The sequence below is a fragment of the Coturnix japonica genome, chromosome 2, assembly GCF_054131305.1.
Source record: "Coturnix japonica strain WE chromosome 2, WE-NBRP24, whole genome shotgun sequence".
NCBI lineage: Eukaryota > Metazoa > Chordata > Aves > Galliformes > Phasianidae > Coturnix > Coturnix japonica.
The window spans coordinates 121015908-121037790 of NC_140664.1; the positions used below are offsets into that span (position 1 = coordinate 121015908).

The 21883-nt window shown below is 38.5% G+C and overlaps 1 protein-coding gene across 7 annotated transcripts in view; it reads right to left on the minus strand.

Moving 5' to 3' along the window:
- Nucleotides 1–20442, minus strand: part of MINDY3 (MINDY lysine 48 deubiquitinase 3) — a 43204-nt gene extending 22762 nt beyond the window's left edge. For 2 of the 7 annotated variants that reach the window (XR_014943647.1, XM_015853478.3), the window contains exons 1-10: nt 20243–20442; nt 15033–15112; nt 14441–14498; nt 13542–13715; nt 9728–9779; nt 7865–7979; nt 7298–7371; nt 6791–6870; nt 2145–2215; nt 1047–1127 (exon numbers count right to left, since the gene is read on the minus strand). Coding sequence is in view for 6 of the 7 variants with exons in the window: in XM_015853478.3 (XP_015708964.1) it covers nt 1047–1127; nt 2145–2215; nt 6791–6870; nt 7298–7371; nt 7865–7979; nt 9728–9779; nt 13542–13715; nt 14441–14498; nt 15033–15112; nt 20243–20339 (882 nt within the window). In the remaining variant the exon portion in view is untranslated. Of the gene's footprint in view, nt 1–1046; nt 1128–2144; nt 2216–6790; nt 6893–7297; nt 7372–7864; nt 7980–9727; nt 9806–12733; nt 12820–13541; nt 13732–14440; nt 14499–15032; nt 15113–16894; nt 16911–16943; nt 17015–20242 lie in introns of those variants that run through there. The other 5 variants (XM_085540653.1, XM_085540655.1, XM_085540654.1 and 2 more) reach the window with 5 other exon arrangements.
- Between the last annotated feature and the right edge of the window lie 1441 nt (nt 20443–21883).

Below are 21883 nucleotides of genomic sequence, written 5' to 3' on the forward strand. Positions count from 1 at the left end.
CTGTTTGTCAACAGGTAATACTTAGTAGCCAGGGATAAAATAATTGCTCTGACACATTTTTTGGTATTGTTTATTTAACATTTCAATTTGTTTGTACTCTTTTACACAGTGCCTGATGACACTCACATTCCTGAAGATTCTAAATACCCTCAGCTTGTCATAACTTCCCATTACAAGGGTCATAAAAATAACCAAGAGCTGACCGCACAGTATTTCAATGAAAGCATCACATCCTTATCTCTACTTGCCAAAGCCACTCAATTTCTCTAGCTCTTCCAAAAAAACTATTTTTTTTTTAATTAAAGTTAATTTTAGAGGGCATTTAGCCTATTATTTACTTGAAATAGCACCATCTGAAAGGGACACTTAGCATGTGTGAAATAGAGGGATGTTCTCATCTATTTTCTTTCATTTAGAAAGAACAGTTCCACAGAAGGAGGAGACATCTTGATGGGTATTCTTATGTTTCCACAGTCTGTACAAGACATCATCCACTGCATCGCAAGTTATTCTCACTGCAGGATGGCCTCAAATATATCCAGCTGTAAATAACTGTTTGCCTGGAGACAGGTCAGCTAAGGCCCAAGAAGAAAAACTCTTTATTTTTTTCACAGATATTTATGGTAATAGATTAAAAAAATTTATATATAAATCAGTGAAAGTACTGTCAGAAAGATTAAACTACTAACAGGAATCAATAGGTAAATCTCTCTTGCACCACCGAAATTTAAGACAGTGCATATTATAACTATGGTATTCTAAATCACATCTCTTTTCCAGTAAATTAACCTGGGACCAACGCACTTCACTAAAATTTAACAGATATCATTAAACCACTTCAACAAGTCTGCCTTCAAGGGAAGGCTTAATTAGAAGTTTTGGCAACCACATTTTATATGATAGCCGCATTAAATTCATGTTGTAATAACACCTGAACTTCAGATTTACATAGATGTATCTGTCTGAGGTCATAGAACAAAAAGCCTGAGATTGCAAAAAAAAAAAAAAAAAACCAACAATCAAATAAACACCCACGTCCAACATACCTTGGCAAAAAAGACTGTGAGGTGCGTTTCACTGCCGAGTATCCAGATGGGGAACTTTGGAGATTTCAAATAGGAGCCAACCTAATGTGCAATGACAGCAGAGACACAAAACAAACTCAGAAATCTTATCAAGTTAATGACAAATCAGTTTGTGAAGATCCAAATGCTTTGAGAACTAAAATAAAGTGCTCTAGAAAATAAAAATAATGTACAACAGTTAATGTGCACATCTTCAATTCCTGTCTGACTTGGAAAACAATGTAACTTATGCTAACTACCTGAAAGACGACATCACTGAGAAAGTGGTATCATCAATATGAAATGTTTCAACCTTGGAGATATGCTGAAAATGCACACCAATAACTAACTACTCTTATGTAACAATACTATAATCAGATACAGAAATGAGGCAGAAGTCCACTTGACCTACTAGCTGGTTTTGGATATATCGATTCAGAATTGCTGTTTAATTAATATATGAGAGTGTCAGTCAATTCAGAATGCTCTGCAAACTACACAATCAAAACAGAAGCCATGGACAAGCAAAAAGCCACTCGAAATTAAGGGTGTTAATGCCGTTTCAAAAATAATATTTGTAAAGCACAAGATTTCCCAAAATACTTAAGGAAATTCTGTGTCATGATGGGAAATGACATGGATCAAGCTGCACTTCAGTAGTGTTCAGATGTGCACAAATAAGTACTCAAAATAACACCTATATTTTGAATCTTTCAGATTCAAAACAGATTTCATAGAAGTCTTATTGTGAAAAGAAGCTTTTTAACTTCCAACATAACCTACAGTAAGTATTATATCAATTAAAAAAAAAAAAAAAGCTTCTGCCTACCTTAAATTGGTGCAATCAAATTTTAGTTTAAAATAGCATCAAACAAGATTTCCCTAATAAGATGGATTTAACAATTGCCCTATTTATCTGCTTTAGCATAATACTACTCTCAGTTTTAACTGGAAGTTGAACATCCGTTCAGAGTTCTATAATATCTCCTCTTATCATTTGCACTGGAGCTTGAAGTAATAAAGTCAAAGTCCAAACCACTCAAAAAAATAAACTAAAATTTAAATCAGAGAACAGCTTACCTTACAGTATCTCAGAGATTCCATCAGTGTCAGAAAGCCCACTGTTGCTTGTTTATGTATGCCAAGAAGTTCTGTTGAAAACAAAACCCAAAACTTAAAGAAAAATCTGCAAAGCTTCTCTTAATCACACCCTCTTGCTCTTAAAATTGGTTAAGCAGCAGTTTTTAATCATGCAGTTTCAGAAAACATAAGTTATAGTAAAATAAAAGAGTTTAATAATTTCCCCTCTCACAAAGGAATAAGAGCCAAATAGGTGTGCATAGATGAAGACTGCTGTTGATAGCCTCTTTTCAGAAGTTGCTGGATTTATTAGGAGAAGCACTTGTAAATTACACTAAAATTATACTCAATAATAATAGGAAAAACAGTTTTTCCAAAGGGAAAGAACCACACACACATATGTATGAATGAGCACGTGCACATATTCCAGTCCCTTTTTGAGAGTTCAACAGCTTTATTTATCCTAATAATTTCACATTCTGAATAATAAGAATTTTGTAAATAGTAGTTCTGTTAGTACAAAATAAACTGTTCCCTCACTTTCATTTTCTCTATTAACTTCCTTTTATCTTACAGCCCTCAAGCACACACAGCTGGCAGAAACAGCTGAACTATTTACATAGTAGTGATTGAAAGAGCACTTGCGAAGCCTTTTTTGTAGCTTTTTTGAATGCTTTCAAATTCAAGTTTAGAAACCAGTCATAATTGTAAGGATTTGAAAGAACTCCGGGCTTACATATATGCCATCTCAACAGTGAAGCAGTGTCAGTGCCACGCTTCCTTCTTTAACTGACTATCATTATAGACATGGTCTAACTTTTTTCCCCACTGTTAAGAAAACAAAACCAAATTTACAAACAATGGCTCATTTAATACCTTTGTGGATTGTAAGTAGAACTCATTACTGTAAAGCTGCTAGCTATACAAGTAGAAGGACCACTCTGCAGCCTGTAATTCTTGATCCTTGAAAGCACAGTTTCAGATCAATCTTCACATTTGCTTTAATTAAAACATATGGGATTGCATAGATATTACTTTTCAAAACCTCCTTATCTCACTGACTTACGATTGCACTGCTATAAATCGCAATACATTTAGACAATTCATCTTCCATTTGAGCCACAAGAAAGAGATCTCAAGATCCTTCAAACTAAGGAACAGCATTTATTGTTAAATAACACTTATGTGCATGAAGGGAAACAAATGACAGAAGTAAATAATGCTATATTAAGGAAATAATTTTAACACATGATTTATTGTGAAAAAGTCAGTTAAAAATCAATAAAGTTCAGTCTGACAAACAAAGAATTCAGAATACAAGAAAGAGGAACAAGTAGTAACATTTACTATTCAGAAAATACCAATTCAAGTTATAATTAACAGGTTGTCCAGAGATGTGGCAAAGTTTTCTGTCTCATATACATTCCAAAGCTGTTTGGACATGGTTCTGGGTAACATGCTCTAGGAATCTTTGCTTGAGCAGGGGAGTTGGACCATAAGACCCACAGAGATGCCTTACAACTTCAACCATTGTAACCATGACAGTAGCAGCAGAGTAGGAATAACCCAAATAACCAGTTATCAAGCTAAACAGACCACGTATCTGAAAGCTATTACGTTAACTTCAGCCCATTGAAGAAACTCTCACTTCACAATCAGCCAACAGTGAAGAGAGACAAACAAAAATCCCTGTTACGCTGCATACAAAGGGAGACTAGGAGCACTAGCCTGAACTTAAACCTTGTACGTATCTTCCCCAAGCAGAAGGAAGTAGTGCAGATCTTATGGTAGCACAAACATCATCTACAAAATTGCGTATATAAGCCTCTGGTCAGAAGTTAGATTTTTCTTTTTAGAAGTAGTTTTTGCCAATGTAAGCAAATTTTTAAATTTCTTAAAAGGGAGAAAATATCAGAACCTTTAAAGGAAGTTCAGGCACAAACTAATGAAGACTTTAAGAAGTAATGAGACTGTTACAAACAGCATCAGAATACTACCACCTAGTGATAGATTGAAACATCACAAATGCTTGGCACTTTTTTAAGAAAACCCAAAAGATTACAGCATTTCATTTTTTCCATATTAAATTGCTGCCTTTTTATTGAAAACAGGAAGCCCACTTTAAGTAACATCAGTAAAGATTTGGACTTAAAATACTGAAAATAAGCTCAGTAGCTCAAGCAAAAACACACACGCCGCATAACTCAAAATGCAAAAATAATAATAAAAAAAAGATTCCTCAAGGATTTCTGTATTCAGAACCATATCAAACAATAACTTTGACTACTCATACTTCCAGTCCCCTGCTGTATCTCCTCTTCCTTGCTCCCCTACAACACCTTCTCTTGATGCCTGTTATTCCCTTACTACCAGCCTAGGAAGGCTGCATCAGCAGAGTAGTTACACTACCAGTACACACGTTTACTTGTGAAGCAAGAGGCACCACAGGACTTTTGCTCAGTCACTCCTATGGGAGGCAGTAATTTCTCTATTTTGTGTGCGTGAGTCTCTGGCAGTTCTCATCTGTCATAAAAGTTGTGAGAACCTCTCCTTAAAATGCCACATGCACAATTTGACTTAAACTAGCTATGTCCAAAATTACCTGATGAATGAAGAACAGACAAATGAATACCAATTGTCACATATTGGTCTTTTAAAAATAAATACTATTCCCTTTGCCTAGCTACAATTATGTAGATAGATCTGGGAAAAAAAAAAAATAATAGAATAAGATCTTTGTATTCTTAGAAGACTATTTCCATCTTGGAGTATTAATGAATAAAGTCTCTCAGAAAGATAATCTGAAACGTTGCAGATCTTAGTGGAACTCCTTAAATGAACCATAGACAAAGTATGCCTGGGAAAATTAATTATTACCTTATGTATCAAAAAGAAAAGAGGGGTCTGGAGACTATAAATGAGGAAATAATGCAGGGTACTTAACAGAAACAACAAAAATGCTAAAAAGAAAAGCCCCTGAACAAAGGATGATTTTAACCTCCAAAGAATCTTGCAACAAACTAGTAATCAATATGCATGCAGGAGAATGATCAAAATCAAAGAACAGCCAGTATAGATTCATCAATAATAAACCACCGTAATCCAATCTTAATGCCCTGGAAAGAAGCCTAGTGAAGCAAAGAGTTACAGTACCCAAATGACATTCTGACAAGCCTAATGCAAAACTACAGCCTCTATGGAATCATAATGAAGTAGAAGTCTCAAAGTCTCAAAGGAGATTACACTAACTGCTCATTGTAAAACCAGTGCATTTCAATTCAGATTCTGAATGGAGACTTACACGAATCTATCGTAAGCCAGTATTCTGAGCAATGACTTACATTACAGAAAATCCTTGTGAAATATATGACGATGAATCTGAGATGTACTTTGTAGCAGTACGGGAGAAAAGGTGAACACCTTTAGAATTCAAAGCATTTATTGTTCTAAGATCATCTTCTCTTTGTATGAAATAAAAGAAATCAATCAAACATACAAAAAATAATCACAGAAGCATAATACTTAGGAAGATGACATCAAGGGAAAAAACACAAAACAAATGAGGATCTGGACAAGTACCAGCACATCAGTAAAAGAATCAGTAAGTACTTGTAACAAGACATGGTAGAACCACAGAATACTTCATGTTGAAAGCGATCTTTAGAAGTCACCTACTCCAAATATCTACTCAATGCAGGCCCAATTAAATCAGAGACCATGGAAAGCTGTGCCCAGTTGAGTTCTGAGCATCTCCAGGGATGGGGGTTCCACAGCCTATCCAGGAACCCGTTCCAGCATTTGACCATTCTCCTGGGAAAAGTTATTTCCCTGGTACTGATATGAAGTTTCCATGTTACAGCTTCTGGTCACAGACTCTTGCTCTTCCACTACACACCTATGAGAAGACACAGGCTCTATTTTCTCAACACGTCCCATATGACAGTCATAGACAGCAACAAGCTTCCCACATTGCATTCACCTCTTTCAATGAAACAAAAGCACTCTCTCCACCCCTACTTGTACATCATGTGCTCAGCCCCACTTATCCTCATGGTCCTCCACTGGACTTGCTCAACTTTGTCAATATCTCCCCCACACTGGGGAGCCCAAAATGGGACAGAAAGCACCAGTGTCAAATATGCGGAAACATCACTTCTGGCTAAACTCCTAATGCAGCATAAGATACTGCTGTACCTTGAAAAGGACATACTATGACGACTCATGTGTAACTTACTGTTCACATGTTCTGGCTAATTTCTAAAAAAACTACTTGCTCAACACTCACTAATGCTGGTGCACAGGCTCATTCCATTCATGAGGCTCCCAATAGCTCATTTATCTAGCCTGATGAAGTCACTCTGAATCCTCCAGTGCCTGCCTCCAGTGCACTGGCATTTCTTCCCGACTTGCTGCAACTGCACGCCATTCCATGATCCAAGTCATCAGGTATCTTATCAGCCTGTAGCTGACAATCACCGATATCAACATCAGTGATTTTGTGCAAGTATACTTTATTTTCATTGCATGGCAGCTTAAATCAAAGGACAGCAGTGAGGAGAAATCAAAGCAGAGATACGTAGTATTCCAGATGTGTAGGAGAGCATCGCATAGTATGTAAAAATTATGAACAAGCATAGTCAACTTACTCATTCCTGAACATTCTCTGTCTCCATCCCACACGTTAGAAACAGCATGCCCCGTCAACAGGAGGTTAATCAAACTCTGGCTATGTAATAAAGAGAAATAGCCTATTGAAAGGGACATAAATTACTTCTTATAAAGTCTCTACATTTAACAAATGAAAAAATATTATTTAATCAGCTGAGTAGATATATTAACATTTATTTTAATTACAGTGTATTTTTAATTCAGTAACACTAATATGGTTCCTACCCTTCCTATCAAATGATTTGATATAAAAATGTAGCACTGAAATTGAGAATTCTTCCTCTGAAAACTCAGCATTAACCTAAGTCTTCCCTCAAAATTCACATACAAGAGGGAGTAAGCACTGAAGAGATATGCTATGATAATTGTTGCTTTTACATACTATAATGTTATGACTGAATCCTTCCAATAATGCCAATAATTTCATAAAAAATGAGCGCATTTATCTATTTTAAGTAGCAGCAACCACACCTTTCCCAGCTTACCTTCCATGACCATAAACAGGATCTATCAATGGCTCAGTTGCATCCTCAATTTCATTTTTTATGTTTTCAGTACCCTGCAAAAACAGAACAAGTATTTTTGCCTTCTTCAGGATTGAACAACAACATCTACAACAACAAAGTGCAATCCCAAAACACTAGGAGGCTGATATCACATGAAGTGAGACATGAACACACTTATTTCTTGTGATAGCAAATAGAAACACAAAGCAAAACAACACAGTAATGAAACAATGCTACTAGGGAGGCTGCTGTTCTTATGTAAAACATGAAACTGAAACACATTCATTTCTCATGATACCAGGGATATACAGGGAAGGATGTTTCCAAAATCTGTAATTCTCCCAGATAAGAGGAAAAAAACAAACCAGGGATTAAGCTTTTCCATATTTTTATGCTGCACATGAATCACAACATGAGTGAAGATGCTATTCTATCCACTGAAATTTATCAGCTGACTTCACTGTTCATGGTTTTAAAGAAAAAGGGTTACCATGACCAAACATTCTATTAATGAAGATGCACACAATAATCAAACAACCCACAAACCTTTGTCAGTATCACAGAATACAGAAAGAGTAATACTCCAAATCTGTTTGTCCACACTGAATATTGATCCCAAATTGCATCCTTCAGCTCAGGGAAGCTTTTGAATGCGCGTTTGCTAAAGACAAAAAGCAACAGAAAAAAAGAACCTATTGAGATGAAACAGAACAGCACCATGAAGCACAAACAAGACATACTAAGACCTAGCATGAAACTGTCCAAGTAAAACAGCCTAAAACTATAGTGTTATACACAGAATGACACAGCAGCTGTTCTGTAGTTATCATAGTTGCCATAGAGTCATTAGTATTGACCCACAAAATGATGATAAATCTGGAGCAAAGTGTAAAAACGTACATTTTATACACAAACACCAAGGTCAAAGTGAAATGCATTTGTGAACAAGTTGAGTAGCTTGAACCAGGAATTCTACTAAATGTTACTGAAATCATGATGGACTGTGTGCCCCAGAATAAAATCTGCATTACACACTGTTCTGAAAGGACCTTCAGATCAAAAATGGTGGAAGAAAATACCACTCGGTAAAAAGTATTTCAGCCTTTAGAAGTAATTACTACATTTCCCTTGAGAATTTGACATTATTAGATTCCAGATTTGGGAAGAAAAAAAAAAAAAAGAAAAAGAAAAAAAACAACATTCAAAGTGGTACGTCCACATTTGGGAAAATACTTGGTTGCTGCCTAAATGATTACAGAACACCGAGTGATCTGTATTTAAAAATAAAAAGAAAAGGAAAAGCTGGAGAAAGGAAGAGTTCTATCAGATTCCAGTGAAGTAATACACTTGCCCTTTCTTGGGAAATTAACAGCTGAACTCTGCTTTCCAGAACACAAATATTAGCTTTCATTGAGTAACTCAAACTAGATCACATTCTCTGCTTATCTGTATGTTTGAAAAAGTATACCCATTTGTGAGTTTTCTCTGGCCAACACTTAAAAAATTTAAATTGTCAAGGCAAAGTCATGAAATCCATTGCTCAACTTGCTCTAGAGACAGAGAAAAGGATTTAATTGCAATTGAGAGACTGTAACAGATCAACGCGGGTATCAATAATTCATAGACTGGGATTGGGGAACAAATCAGCATTAAGATTAGATAAAGTTACAGCAATTGTAACGTTCTCCTTTCCTCATGCAACTACAGCTTGCTCTTTCAGCCTATTATTACTACTGAAGACAATAATCAGCAGTTATTTTACTTCCAATAAGTATCATTTTCAATCTCAAGTGTTTTCTCTTGCTCTTATTTTCCTCTTTTGGTATTTATTTTTATCATACGTAAAAACTGTTTGCCATAAAAATAAAAGACAGTTGCCTTTAAAGACAAACTCAGCAGAACCTCAACCTTTGTACTTACACCCAAGAAAGAAAAGTTCAAACTTCGCTTTTTTAAGATTCTGTTTCCTATTTGAAACTTTTATGAACATTTCCCGTGTAATCTCAAATCAATACTAGACTACATCCTTTTTTCAGTGTTGATATCAAGTATTTCTAATAGAATCACATGTGGGACTATGTGGAATTTGAGGATGGACACCTTAAACTCAGTATATTAATTTTAACTAGCTGTGTTTATTCAGCAATTTCACGTTATTACATTGCTCCAGTTTTAAAGTCAAATCCTTTTGTTCAAGGTAATATTCAATTTTAAACTGTAAACTGTAAAATAAATAAATAAATAAAAAACACAACATAAAAATCCAAACCCCCCAAAATGAAATTTGAAATCCATATTTAACCTGATGTGCAACACGCAAGTTCTTCAACACAGCCAGCCCCTCCAGGGCTATGAATATTAGCGTTACTTCAAAATATTGTATTTTAAATGTTACAACATATTACTTACTGAATTAATGCATGAAATCGCTCAAAGCCAAGCTCTTCCACAGCCAAGGCAGCTATACACAAGAGACACTTTTCAGCACTACACATGGCAAAAAATGACACAAGATACACACAGCAAGCTAGTATACTTTCAAGCTTTAACTATATTTTTGATTTTTAATCCTCCCTTCACATTTTCATTTTTTAACTAGTTTGTGTAAAACTGATCCAGTGAACATTAAGATTCCAACATACAAAACAGAGTATTTCTATTTGGAGTAATCAATTTATTAAAAGCACAAAGCCATTGGATTGTGCAGCTTTTAAAACATTTGTCAAATGGTAAAGCTGTTGATTTGGTACAAATCACAACTGTCAAAGTCATCAAGCATATGCATGCTACAGATGTAACTTCGTAGGTCAGTAAGTATTATTTCCTAGAAAAGCAAGCATGATTATTTGGATCATTTTATCAATGTAGAAAAGCTGTATTTTTTCTTTTAGAATACATCAATATTACTGAAATTTTTACTTCTTGTTCTTCCTCTTTTAATACTAATTCAATATTTATCACAATAAAAGAGTAGAATTGAACTGCTACACATTCTATTTTTACATATATTTTTCCACTGTTTTTTGTTAATCGCGGTTAAATAATCTTCCAAGTGTTACCTCCAAGACAAGAAAAAATAAATAAAAAAAAAATACAGCATTTAGTGTCTTCCCAAGTTCAATGTAGGCTTTATATTTTTGTTCCCCCTCAGAACATTTTCAAGTCAGGGCAATGAAATGACCTTTTAAAGATGTGCCAGTTCTGTAATTATAGAGTTCTGATGAGTATTTGTTTATTAAGACTGTAGAAGTCTTCAGTGCCCTTTACCCTTCGGTACTTTATCCACCTGTGAGTGGAATAATACACAAATCAGATGGAGCCGTTTGCTGATACAGGCCACTCTGCTGATTTTTTAAATAAAGTCTGATCACTTCGCTATTGAATGACTTCCTATGACTTTCATTAAAGACCTGAAGCCATTGGAGTTAATACTACTGCCCAACTCCTCCCGCAACTGTACTAATGGCTTTTTATCCATTTTCTGACTGCATTTTGAAAGGCGTGTTTGGTTTGCCCACGTATAAATACAACTGATTCTGATTCTCCAACAGCAGAATAATTTCATTTGCTACCCCAAAAATAAGGCAGTGGTTTATTTTTTTTATCTTTTTAACAATTACTTCTACTACTACTACAAAAAAAAACCTACTGCAAAAACTAGGTTTCCAAGAACAAAATTAGGCTTAAAAAGATTAAGATATTTTTGAAAAATGTCAAACAAAATACTAAACTACACTGCAGAAAATTTCCAAACCATGCCTGTTATTTAATTAATGCAAAAGTATTTTAATAAGAAAGATTATAAACGCTAAAGGATCTCCTTCCAAAGAGTTGATGCCATTTCTGCATAAAGTTAGAGGGAATAAAGCATATAAAGCAACCTTTGAACCTGGGAACTTGCACTACTACAGCCAATGCATGGCCAACAACAATCACTAGAATACATCACAAAAGCAGATGAAAAATGCTACTGCATTCAGTAAGTGTGCTTGAATCCCTGTTTTGTTCACACACCAAGATTACAGGCAGCTCCATTCTGTTACTACAGAACAGAACAAAGTGGTTAGATAAGCACTGTTCGAAACAAAGGGCAAGAAGTAGAAATCCTAAAAAGAAGTGCAGATAGACATAACCCAAACAAAGCTAGATAAAGACAGCACTTAGTGGAGAGGAAAAGTACAAACTGCAATAAAGCATGAGCTGTGTGAAAATACAGTAGTACAGAAATCCTACAGAGTGCTAATTCTATCGTGCTGCACCTAATCACATTGTAAGTTTTTTATTTCATGATTTTACTGTAAACTTATTTCCACATTCAGTTCCCAAGTAGCACTAGCCTGCCACGAGGGATTGCATCTCTAAGACTCCTCTGCCACCCTACATCACCTCTCAAGTGAAACTATGACAGTATCAGTTTGTATTTTTACTGGTTCCAGCAGCCAAGCAAGAAATAAACTTATTCCTTTACACTAGCAACAACAGAACTTTGCATTATTATCAGTACCTTCTTACTAATATCTTTCTTCCTAGGCTAACCAAGCAGAAGCTGAAATTGCTTATTTGGTTAAAATAGCAGGATTTTAAAAAGAAAGCACTAACAAGTACATCTTAAATCAGGAAATTTGTAGCATTAAATAATGTATAATTAAAATAGTGATTGAACTGTAGGGTACATAAAACAGGAATGTAGAATAGTTCTAGTAGAATATGAACAGTCAAGGAGATTCACATTCATGACAAAAGCATACTGCTCATAGTGAATGCGTTCTGCTCTTCCTAAGAGCATTCTATGGTGTTAAGGACAAAGTCAAGTAGAACCTGTAGAGAACTGGGAGAAGTGCAGATAGAACTGACTAGTTCATTAAGTGTTAACGTGGAGGATAAAAAGAGTTTGTGCTTAAAAAGACCTCCTGAGCACACTTTCCATAAAGTTCCTCAGAACAAGGCCATATATTAACCTAAAGAAAGTTAAAAAACTATTGATAACCAGGCTCTGCTTCACTTTTTCTTCAAATGAAAAGTCATAATATGAGCAAGAGCTTTGCAGACATGTGGAAAATCAGTCAAAATCAGGAATTTTGAAGTTACAACCACTTTAACTTTCAAAGGAAAATATTTTTCATTTTCAAAACCAGAAAAGTTGCAGATAGTTTCCCATATAGTATTCTTTCTTTATAAGGAATAGCTCACTTTGGGACTTTAACATAGTGACTATTCTTTTTCCCCCAGTTAAGTGAAAGTTTAATCATCACCTAAGGCCTCTAAAACACATGAAGCATTTCACAGCAGATGAAGATGACTTGTGCCATAAAGAGCTCCAGCACTACTAATTGCTGTAGCTAGCTTTACACATACAGATCTACTTGTACAATTCTTACTTTGTAATTATGTCACAAAGTGGTGAATGACAGATACCTTCCGTCAAAAGATGGCACCTTTATAAGCATGTTCTCATGTGAAGAGTTTTTCATACTTCTCAAAGGGCACATTGAGAACAAAAACTAAAAGAAAAAGAAGCTTAACTTTTAACATGTTATATATCCCCACTAATGATTAATAAATACATCTCAATAGACCACAATAGTTAAATTGTCACATCTTGATGTCATATCTCAGTGTAATAGAAGATATTCAGTAACTACTGAAGAAATCAAGACATTTGAATAAAGTAGGTAAAGGAAAAATTCTAGCCTACAAAAAAACCCATCTGTTAATCTATTAAAAAGTCATTGGATTAAGCAGTTCTGGTATCACACGGAAGCAAACAAAGGGCAGAATGCTACTTTTCCCTAACAGGGGATCCAGAATATTATAGAACCAATTCAGCTTTTAAGAGTTTCATGTAGAAGCTCTTCTGATACAGCTACAAATGGCCAGTTAAAATACTCCTCTGGTGGCAGGAAGCATGGCTTTTTTCCCAAACTAAAAGGAAAATAAAACAAAAAAAGGCCTCAAATTACAAAAATAAACCTGAAAAGTTCATGCAAATTGTTCACATTCAAGAGAATAATATCTCTAAGAACCCCAGTGATAGAGAGATCATATGCCTTTCACAAAAAGAATTAATGCCTCTAATTTAAACAAATATCCACTACAGCTAATGGCATTACAAAGGCTAGAATCTCATCTGAGTACTAATAAAAAGCAAAGGACCCTTAAAAACAACATAATAACATAATACTTTACTAAGTTAGGGAGAATTTAGAACAGAAATACATCTTACAAGGTTGTTCCTCTTGACGACTGGATTCTGCAGGACTTTCAGAAATACTAGCAGTTTCTTCAGTTGATTTTCCCCTTATCCATGTTGCCAGCGAGTACGACTCAGAGTTATCAGAGCAAGCCATTTCCAAAATGTCACATAATGTGTGACAGAGAAGGTTTTTCTGTTCTACTTCTGAAAGATCAGAAACCTACATGAGTTCAATTGCTGCTAATCAGCATCTTATATGTGCTCCTAATATTTTTTGTACTCGTTATCTAAACAATTATGTAAGTTAACTTTAACTTATTAATGCTAACTAGTCTGTGATAACACTGGACCAGAGAATCATAAAGCTATCTTTAGAGAAACATGTTTTAATATGATTTCTAACCTATTCCTTCTTTTAGTAATAGATTTCAATTAATCAAGAATTTACAAAACACACAAGTGCAGTGGACTGACTTGGACTTCACAAAAAAGAATTCAGAGACTTTGGGTTGTTCAGCACAAAGACAGCAAAGCTTTGGCAAAACATTATTACAGCCCTTTGTCATATAAGAGAGCTTGTAAGAGACAGAAACACCTTTTTTATTTTTTAATCGGATGAATTTACATGATATATTAGGAAGAAATACTTTATGGAGATAACAGTGAGGCACTGGACCAGGTAAGCTAGAGAAACAATGGATGCCCCATCATTGGAGGTGTTTGAAATCAGACTGGACTGGGCTTTGAGCAACCTGATCTAGCAAACAGTATCCCTGCCCATAGCTGGAAAGTGTACCAGGTGATCTCTGTGCTCCTTCCAACCCAAACCATCCCACCATTCTATACAGTATACATACTACTCTTTTTTTTTTTTTTTTTTTTTTTTTTTTCCTTTTTTTCATAAAAGAAAAAGAAAAAAGTCTCGGTACCTGGACAGTCTCTCCAAGTTGACTTTTCGCTGGTAAAAAGCCTCTTCAAAAGGAACGCCTTCGATATCAAAGCATCAAGTAATGATTAAAAAACAAACACCACCAAATTTTACATTTTACATCGCTACAAGCTCTATAGCAAAGCACTTCTGCATACTATTAGACTTTCACAGTCCTTGTCCTTTAGTAAGGCACCCTAAACCTGCACTGTTTACTCATTTTTCTCATTCAATGTAACTATAAAGGTGCCCCAAAATATTAGGTTCAATCACAGTTAACACTGAATAAAGCAGACTTCAGAGTATTAAAACACTTCCAGACTGACAGGACTGTAGTAATGGATGCAATATTTTGCAATATGTAACTGAGGAGGAGCACCTCATCACTCAGAAATCAAAAATCCCTTTCAGTATTTACAAATTACTGATCTAACCATTAGAAATTAAAACTTGCACAACAGATTAAAGAAAGCCTATACAATACTCAGTGATCTACTGCAATAATTACTGTACTTTAATTCCACATATGCTCTGAAAAGAACAAAATTTGGGCTTATTCATCTTAAATCCTTGCTGTAATAAACACATCTTACCTGTACAGGCGCAATCACTGCACAAGGGCCACCTTCAAATTGCTCTAAAGCAGTTGATTCAGATTCACTAAAGACAAATCCTGTCAGATGGAAAGCAGGCAGTATTTAGTGAAATATGTAAACAAGTGTGTTTAAATATCGCTGTCTTCTAACAGAAAAGGCATTTGTTTTGTTCATTTTCAAAAGATTCAATGAGTTTTCTAGACCTCCCCCTGCCCACAGTCATGCAGCAGGATGTGGTTAAAATATCTGAACCAAAAAGACTGAAACAGGTAAGTAGAGAAATTAACCCAACAAAGAAATAACAGACATAAAGGGCTAATAGCTAGAGTGTTTTTTTTTTAACCAGTGAGACTATCAGAGTATGTGGAGCTGAATACTTCAACCATAGTTTTTTAATTTATTATTTCTTAGAAATCAATTAAAATGAATTTATAAGTTGCAATATTTTGTCTCAAATATGTAAAAAGATTTTGAAAGTCACTTTTTGAGCATTACTGAGCACACATAGTACATTTCCATTCCCTAAAAGGATGGTGTATCAGTGCTGCCTATTAAGGCTGAAATACAATGAGTAACTCAAATATTCACTTATAACCACCAAAGCAAGCATCTTAGCAGCAGCATTTCACAGTACAGACACTGTACTAAGCAAGACACAAGGTCACCTATTTTCCCTTCTCCATCTTTAAAGTCAGAATTATTTCCACAGCCACGTGATAGGGCAAATGCTGGAACCAAAAATGCAGAATTATTTGCTCTCAAACTTCCTTTCCAGACATGCTAATTCACAGCTTGCAATTCTCAGGTAAAAGCATGCACATGGACAACAAATAACTCGATGAAGATGGTGCACAACAACTTACAGTGAGTGGCATTTCACATTGTTTTCTAAGTGCCAGTAAGATAGTGCTAAAGTAATGTTCATGTAATCTAGAAACCATGCAACTACAGACAGCAACCAATGAGCAAATGCAAGCGAGGACAGGAAAAAAAGAAAATACACGTGCATGTTCCCTTGCAGTGTCAGTCTCAGTAGAATATTCAACACACTTTTCCCACAGTTTCTCCTTTCCCCAGTGCTCACAGTATCACAGTCTCGTGCAGGTTGGAAGGGACCTTAGAGATCATCGAGTCCAACCCCCGGGATTCGAGCCTCCTGTGTAGCAGAGCAGCACTTCTACCACTTGCGCCACAGGGGGGATTCGAACCTGGGCCTCCGGTGTTGCAAAGTGGCATTCCTACCTGTATGCTGTACCATTATACTCTGCTGTATCAGACGTAAGCACCCTCAACCTCTGCATGTGAATCTGAATGAGGGCAACGTATCTCCTGGTGCAGACTTCTGTGCAACTGCACAACAGGCACATCATCCCCAGCAGCACCAGAGAGCACTGTGCACATCTGAGGGCAGCTTTCATCACAGACATGATACTTGCTCAACACTGGTGTGAAAAAAACCAGTAAGGTGTACAGTGCAGCCGTAGTTCTTAAAGTGTGAGCTTTCCCCTGCATCTGATAGCAAGGCTCCAGCTTTTCTGAACCACGTGCAGTACAATGATGTGTTTTATATCCAAACCTCAGATGCCGGTCGTGCCTCAGATCCAGCATCACTGAATTTAGCAGTGAAACCGTATTAATCCATACTTCAAATTTCGCACTAGTGTGAATTCATTCCACTGTTTACATGCGCTAAAACGAAACATTACCATCATTTCAACTATCTATATTAGCTTGTGCATTATCTGTATTAGAACGTGTTTCTTTCTGCTTTGAAGCATTAGAGCATGCCAGGTAAGCACACTGCATCAACCTTTTTTTAGTTCTTTTAATGATTTGGCCACTGCAGTAAAACAACATACTTGGATGTGGTACCATTAGACCACGGTTAGAAATCTTGACTTTGTTTCATACTCTTCAGGGTTCTTTGAGAAAGCACCAACTGCCTCAGCTCACCCTGCCCTGCTTTCAAAAACTGCCTCCTAAAAAAACACAAAATCCAGTGAGCTTCACCAAGGTGAAATTCAGGAAGGACGACGCAAAACTGATACTATCCACGACATGACAGAATACAAGCATAGCAAAATCACATGCAATACCTAAAGCAGCTGTTTTCTTTGCAGCTAATCACTGCTTATTGCTCAATAAATGTCATGAAGTAGCAAGAAAAAAAAACACAAAATCAACCCACTGAAACCAAACCAACCAAAGGTGTTGTTTTCCTTCTTAAAACGGCTGTGAAATCTGAAGTCAGCTCAGGTAACATTTCAGACACCAGCACTGAAGTTCTTCCGGCTCCAAAACTACCACAGCCTGCAAATCACATCTCCTTACTATATGTTTTGCAAAATATCCACATCTTGAGTAATCTCTATAAGAACTCATCACCTCCGCACTCTTGCAGTGCTCTGGCCATCTTTTAAGCTACCAGAAGACCAGCAACTCTGATCTGTCCTAATTTCTACTAATCCACAATCTCAACAAATTATTTCTGTCATTCAGCTCCTTTCACTCAAGAAAAAAAACACCAAAGTAAAATAATGCAGCTAATTTAATCCTTTTTCCCCTAACTATCTACCTGTCTTCTGTCCATAAGTAGTATTATCATACTACATCAATCACACCAGTATCGTTCACACCACTGTTCTTCTGTGTTACCCTTCTGTCTGCATGGAGTACATCCAGACTCCTGTTTGTAAATCGCTGCCACCAATATTTTCAGATGTAGCATCTATGCTATTTGAAATTTGTCTTCATGTACTTTGTCTACTATTGACCATAGTTTTACTTTCCTCACCTTCCCCAGACCTGACATTTACCAAGGCTCACACTTCTTACATCTAGTTGTCAATTCTACACACATTTTGCCTAATAAATGTACAGCTTAGTTACCTGCTACCATCAAAAACCCAAACAACTCTACTTAAGAGGTGAGGATGTCCTGGAAGGTTTGGAGACAATTACCCCAGTTAAATAGCAGGCTGCTAATTACACTGGGCAGCCACCTGCTACAAAACAAATAAGGTTACAACCTGCCTCCTCCACAGAATCACAGGATGACCCGGGTTGGAAGGGACCTCAAGGATCATGTAGTTCCAACCCCCCCCTGCCTGGCAGGGCCACCAAACATACACCTTTACTAGATCAGGTTGCCCAGGGCCCCGTCCAACCTGGTCTTGAACACCTCCAAGGACGGGGCATCCACAACCTCCCTGGGCAGCCTGTTCCAGGGCCTAACCACTCTCCTAGTGAAGAACTTCCCCCTAACATCCAACCTAAGTCTTCCCTCTTTTAACTTAAAACCATTTCCTAGTGTCCTGCTATTGTCAGCCCTTTCGAAGAGTTTACTCCTCTCCTGGGAGTTAGTTCCCTTCAGGTATTGAAAGGCTGCAATGAGGTCACCCCGCAGCCTTCTCTTCTCTACATTACATTTCCATGTGAGCACTTCTCTAGAGCTCATTAAGGCTGTCACCCTTATCAGGAGAGGTATCTTGGTACCTTTCTTAAGGTAAGGACAGCATATTTTCCAATTTTCCTATCTGGACCCAGGCAGCAGAAAAGAGATTTGGGTTTCACATTTAGATCACTGTGTCATGGGGCATTTCATATTCTTACTGCTCTGCTTTATCCCAACTACATCAGCCCCCATACCTGTTAGCCAGAGAATATACACTTCTCATTAACTTAATTTACATGTTCACACCCCATTTTGGGCAGTGAATGATATCTTCTATTCCTCTTCCAGTTCAACAGCGCTGAAGGGGTGTTATTTACAGATAACGACACTCCCTCTAAATGAATAAATGAATCGATATTCCCCCCCTCCCCCAAAGCCTTCTTTTCAAAGCAGCAAGCTCCCTGCAATAAAAGCCTATCCTGTGATATTTAAACATAACATAACAACAGCTTCACAGTTTTGTGTTTACAAGTTCTAGAATCAAAGCAAAGAATTTAAAGTTGCCAGTGCAGCATGGTGTGGAATTTACTTCCTACTCTTGAACCATCACTCACTTCAAACTGCATATCATATCCACTTCAGTCAGTTCAGTTCTGCTAGCTGGCCATGCATCAGTTGATCTTCTCCCATAACACGTTACAGAGAAGGCTATTTTCTTCTGAGACAGGACAGGGATACAGACTGACATCTTGCACATCATTTCTATCAGTAAGTTTCTGTATTATCCCTTTTAACTGTAGGTTTGATACAATACCAGAAAATCCCCATCAAGAAGAAATTACACACAGGCCCACTATTGCTGCCTTGTCTCCGGCTGCCTCTCAGAGATCATAGAATATAATGAGCTGGAAGGGACCCATAAAGATCATCGGGTCAAACTTTTTAGCCCCACATAGGACCACCCAAGGAACCAGCCCATACCCTGAGTGCATTGTTCAGGTGCTTCTTCAACTCTGGCCAGCACGGTGTCATGACTGCTCCCTGGGCAGTCAGTTCCAGTGCCTGACCACTGTCCACTGAAGAACTTTTTCCTGATACCCAAAGTGACCTCCCCTAACACAGCTCCACACCATCCCCTCGGGCCCTGTCGCTGTCACAGAGCAGAGCTCAGCCCCTCTACTCCCTGTGAGAAGCTATAGCCGTCATGAGGGCTCCCCACAGCTCCTCTGCTTTGGGCTGAGCAAACCCAGGGACCTCAGCTACTCCTCACACGTCCTCCGCTCCAGAGCTTTCACCATCTTGGTACCAAGCACGTGCTCCAGGTGCTAAAGAACCCGTTTTACAAACAGATCTTCTGACTCGGGCCTGTCCTGCTTTAGACAAGACCATTTGCGACTGCCCTGTTCTTGGAGTAATGAAAGGCACCTCAGCATTATGATGCTATGAAGCTATACAGAATAATGAAATAAGATGCCCTTTTAACACATGTAAGAAATACGGTTCATTTCCTATTCAAATTAGAAGCAAAAGACGATAATAAATAAATAAATAAATAAAAATAGAAACCAGACCCAAACCCCAATTACTCCGAACCGAAACTGCTGCATCATTTTCCCGATGGCCCCACGCCGTGCGGGGCTGGCAGGTGCCACAGGGCCACGGTGCCCCGCACCCACACGGGGCCGCACGCAGAGGCGGAGGCGGCACGGTCCCTCCCCACAGGTGGCAGAAGCGGGGCGGGCCGAGGCCGGTGGATGCCCCGCGGGGCCCGGGCCGGGCGGGGGGGAACAGCGGACACCGCGCACGCAGCTACCTTGAGCCCAACGGCAGAATATGGTGTCGGCCAGCCCGCGGGGCCCGGCTTTCTTGCCCCACACCAGGTGGACGAGCTCCTGGCCCACCTCGGACATGACGGGGCGGCGGCGGCCCCCGGGGCCGGGAGGGTGAGGCGGAGCCGGCGAAGGAGGCGGCTACGGCAGCCGCTGCCCCTGCGCAGGGGAGCAGCCTCTGTGCTTCCTGCCCGGCACACGCTTCCGCTTCCCGTGTGCCGCCCTGAGCGCGCAGCCGTTGCAGTCACAGGGAGCTCGGGGCTTTGACACTGATGCTGAATGCTCTCACTTTTAGTCTTTGCTGCTCCTTATGGGCTGCCCAGGGCAAGGTTTTGCACTTGGGCCGGAAGAACCCCAGGCACCTGTACAGGCTGGGAGGAGTGGTCCTGGAGAGCAGCTCGGCAGAGAAAGACCTGAGGGTCCTGATGGACGAAAGACTCAACATGAGCCAAGCAGTGCGCTCTGGCAGCCTGGAAAGCAAATGGGATCCTGGGCTCCATCAGGAGAGGGGTGGTCAGCAGGGATAGGGAGGTGATTGTCCCTCTCTACTCGGCTCTTGTGAGGCCCCATCTGGAGTACTGTGTCCAGGTGTGGAGCCCTCAGTACAAAAAAGACATGGAGATTTTGTTAAGGGTCCAGAGGAGGGACAGGAAGATGATCAGGGGGCTGGAGCACCTCCCCTGTGAGGACAGGCTGAGGGAGTTGGGTTTGTTCAGCCTAGAGAAGAGAAGGTTGCGGGGTGACCTCATTGCAGCCTTTCAATACCTGAAGGGAACTTACACCCAGGAGGGGAGTAAACTCTTCGAAAGGGCTGACAATAGCAGGACACGGGGAAATGGTTTTAAGTTAAAAGAGGGAAGATTTAGGTTGGATGTTAGGGGGAAGTTCTTTACTAGGAGAGTGGTTAGGTCCTGGAACAGGCTGCCCAGGGAGGTTGTGGATGCCCCGTCCTTGGAGGTGTTCAAGGCCAGGTTGGACGGGGCCCTGGGCAACCTGATCTAGTAAATGTGTATGTTTGGTGGCCCTGCCAGGCAGGGGGTTGGAACTACATGATTCTTGAGGTCCCTTCCAACCCGGGTCATTCTGTGATTCTGTCGAGACAGTTACAGAACTCAGTTGTACCACGGACATATTGAGAGTTCGCTCTGTATGTTTGCTGTGTGTGTTTGGGAGAAGATCCAACCTGATATATGGGTATGATGCAGTGCCTGGGTATATACGTAGAGGTTTTACTGCTCTAGAGCTGTCTTATCTGACAGTACCTAAATTCATATAATACTTTGAAATGATGATTTTCTTAAACCATCTGGAAATTGATTTTCTTTTCTCCATCTGGAAATTGATGTGAAATATTGTGCCCATCTGTTTCTATTCATCATACAGTTATTAGCTTTACAAAGACTGAATTTTATTGGGACTGTTACATATGCAATCATTACTGAATTAACTGTGAGAAAAGCCAGTGCGTTTGTGAGCTTTCTCACATGTAATACCACAGATTGATCAGAAGATGGTGTGATTGTACTGCTGGTTGTTAAGCATTACCCAGTGCATGCACGGAAGTATTTCCTAACTTACTGACAAGCCGTCCCATTCCTTCAGTACTGATGAACAGTATTGATTTG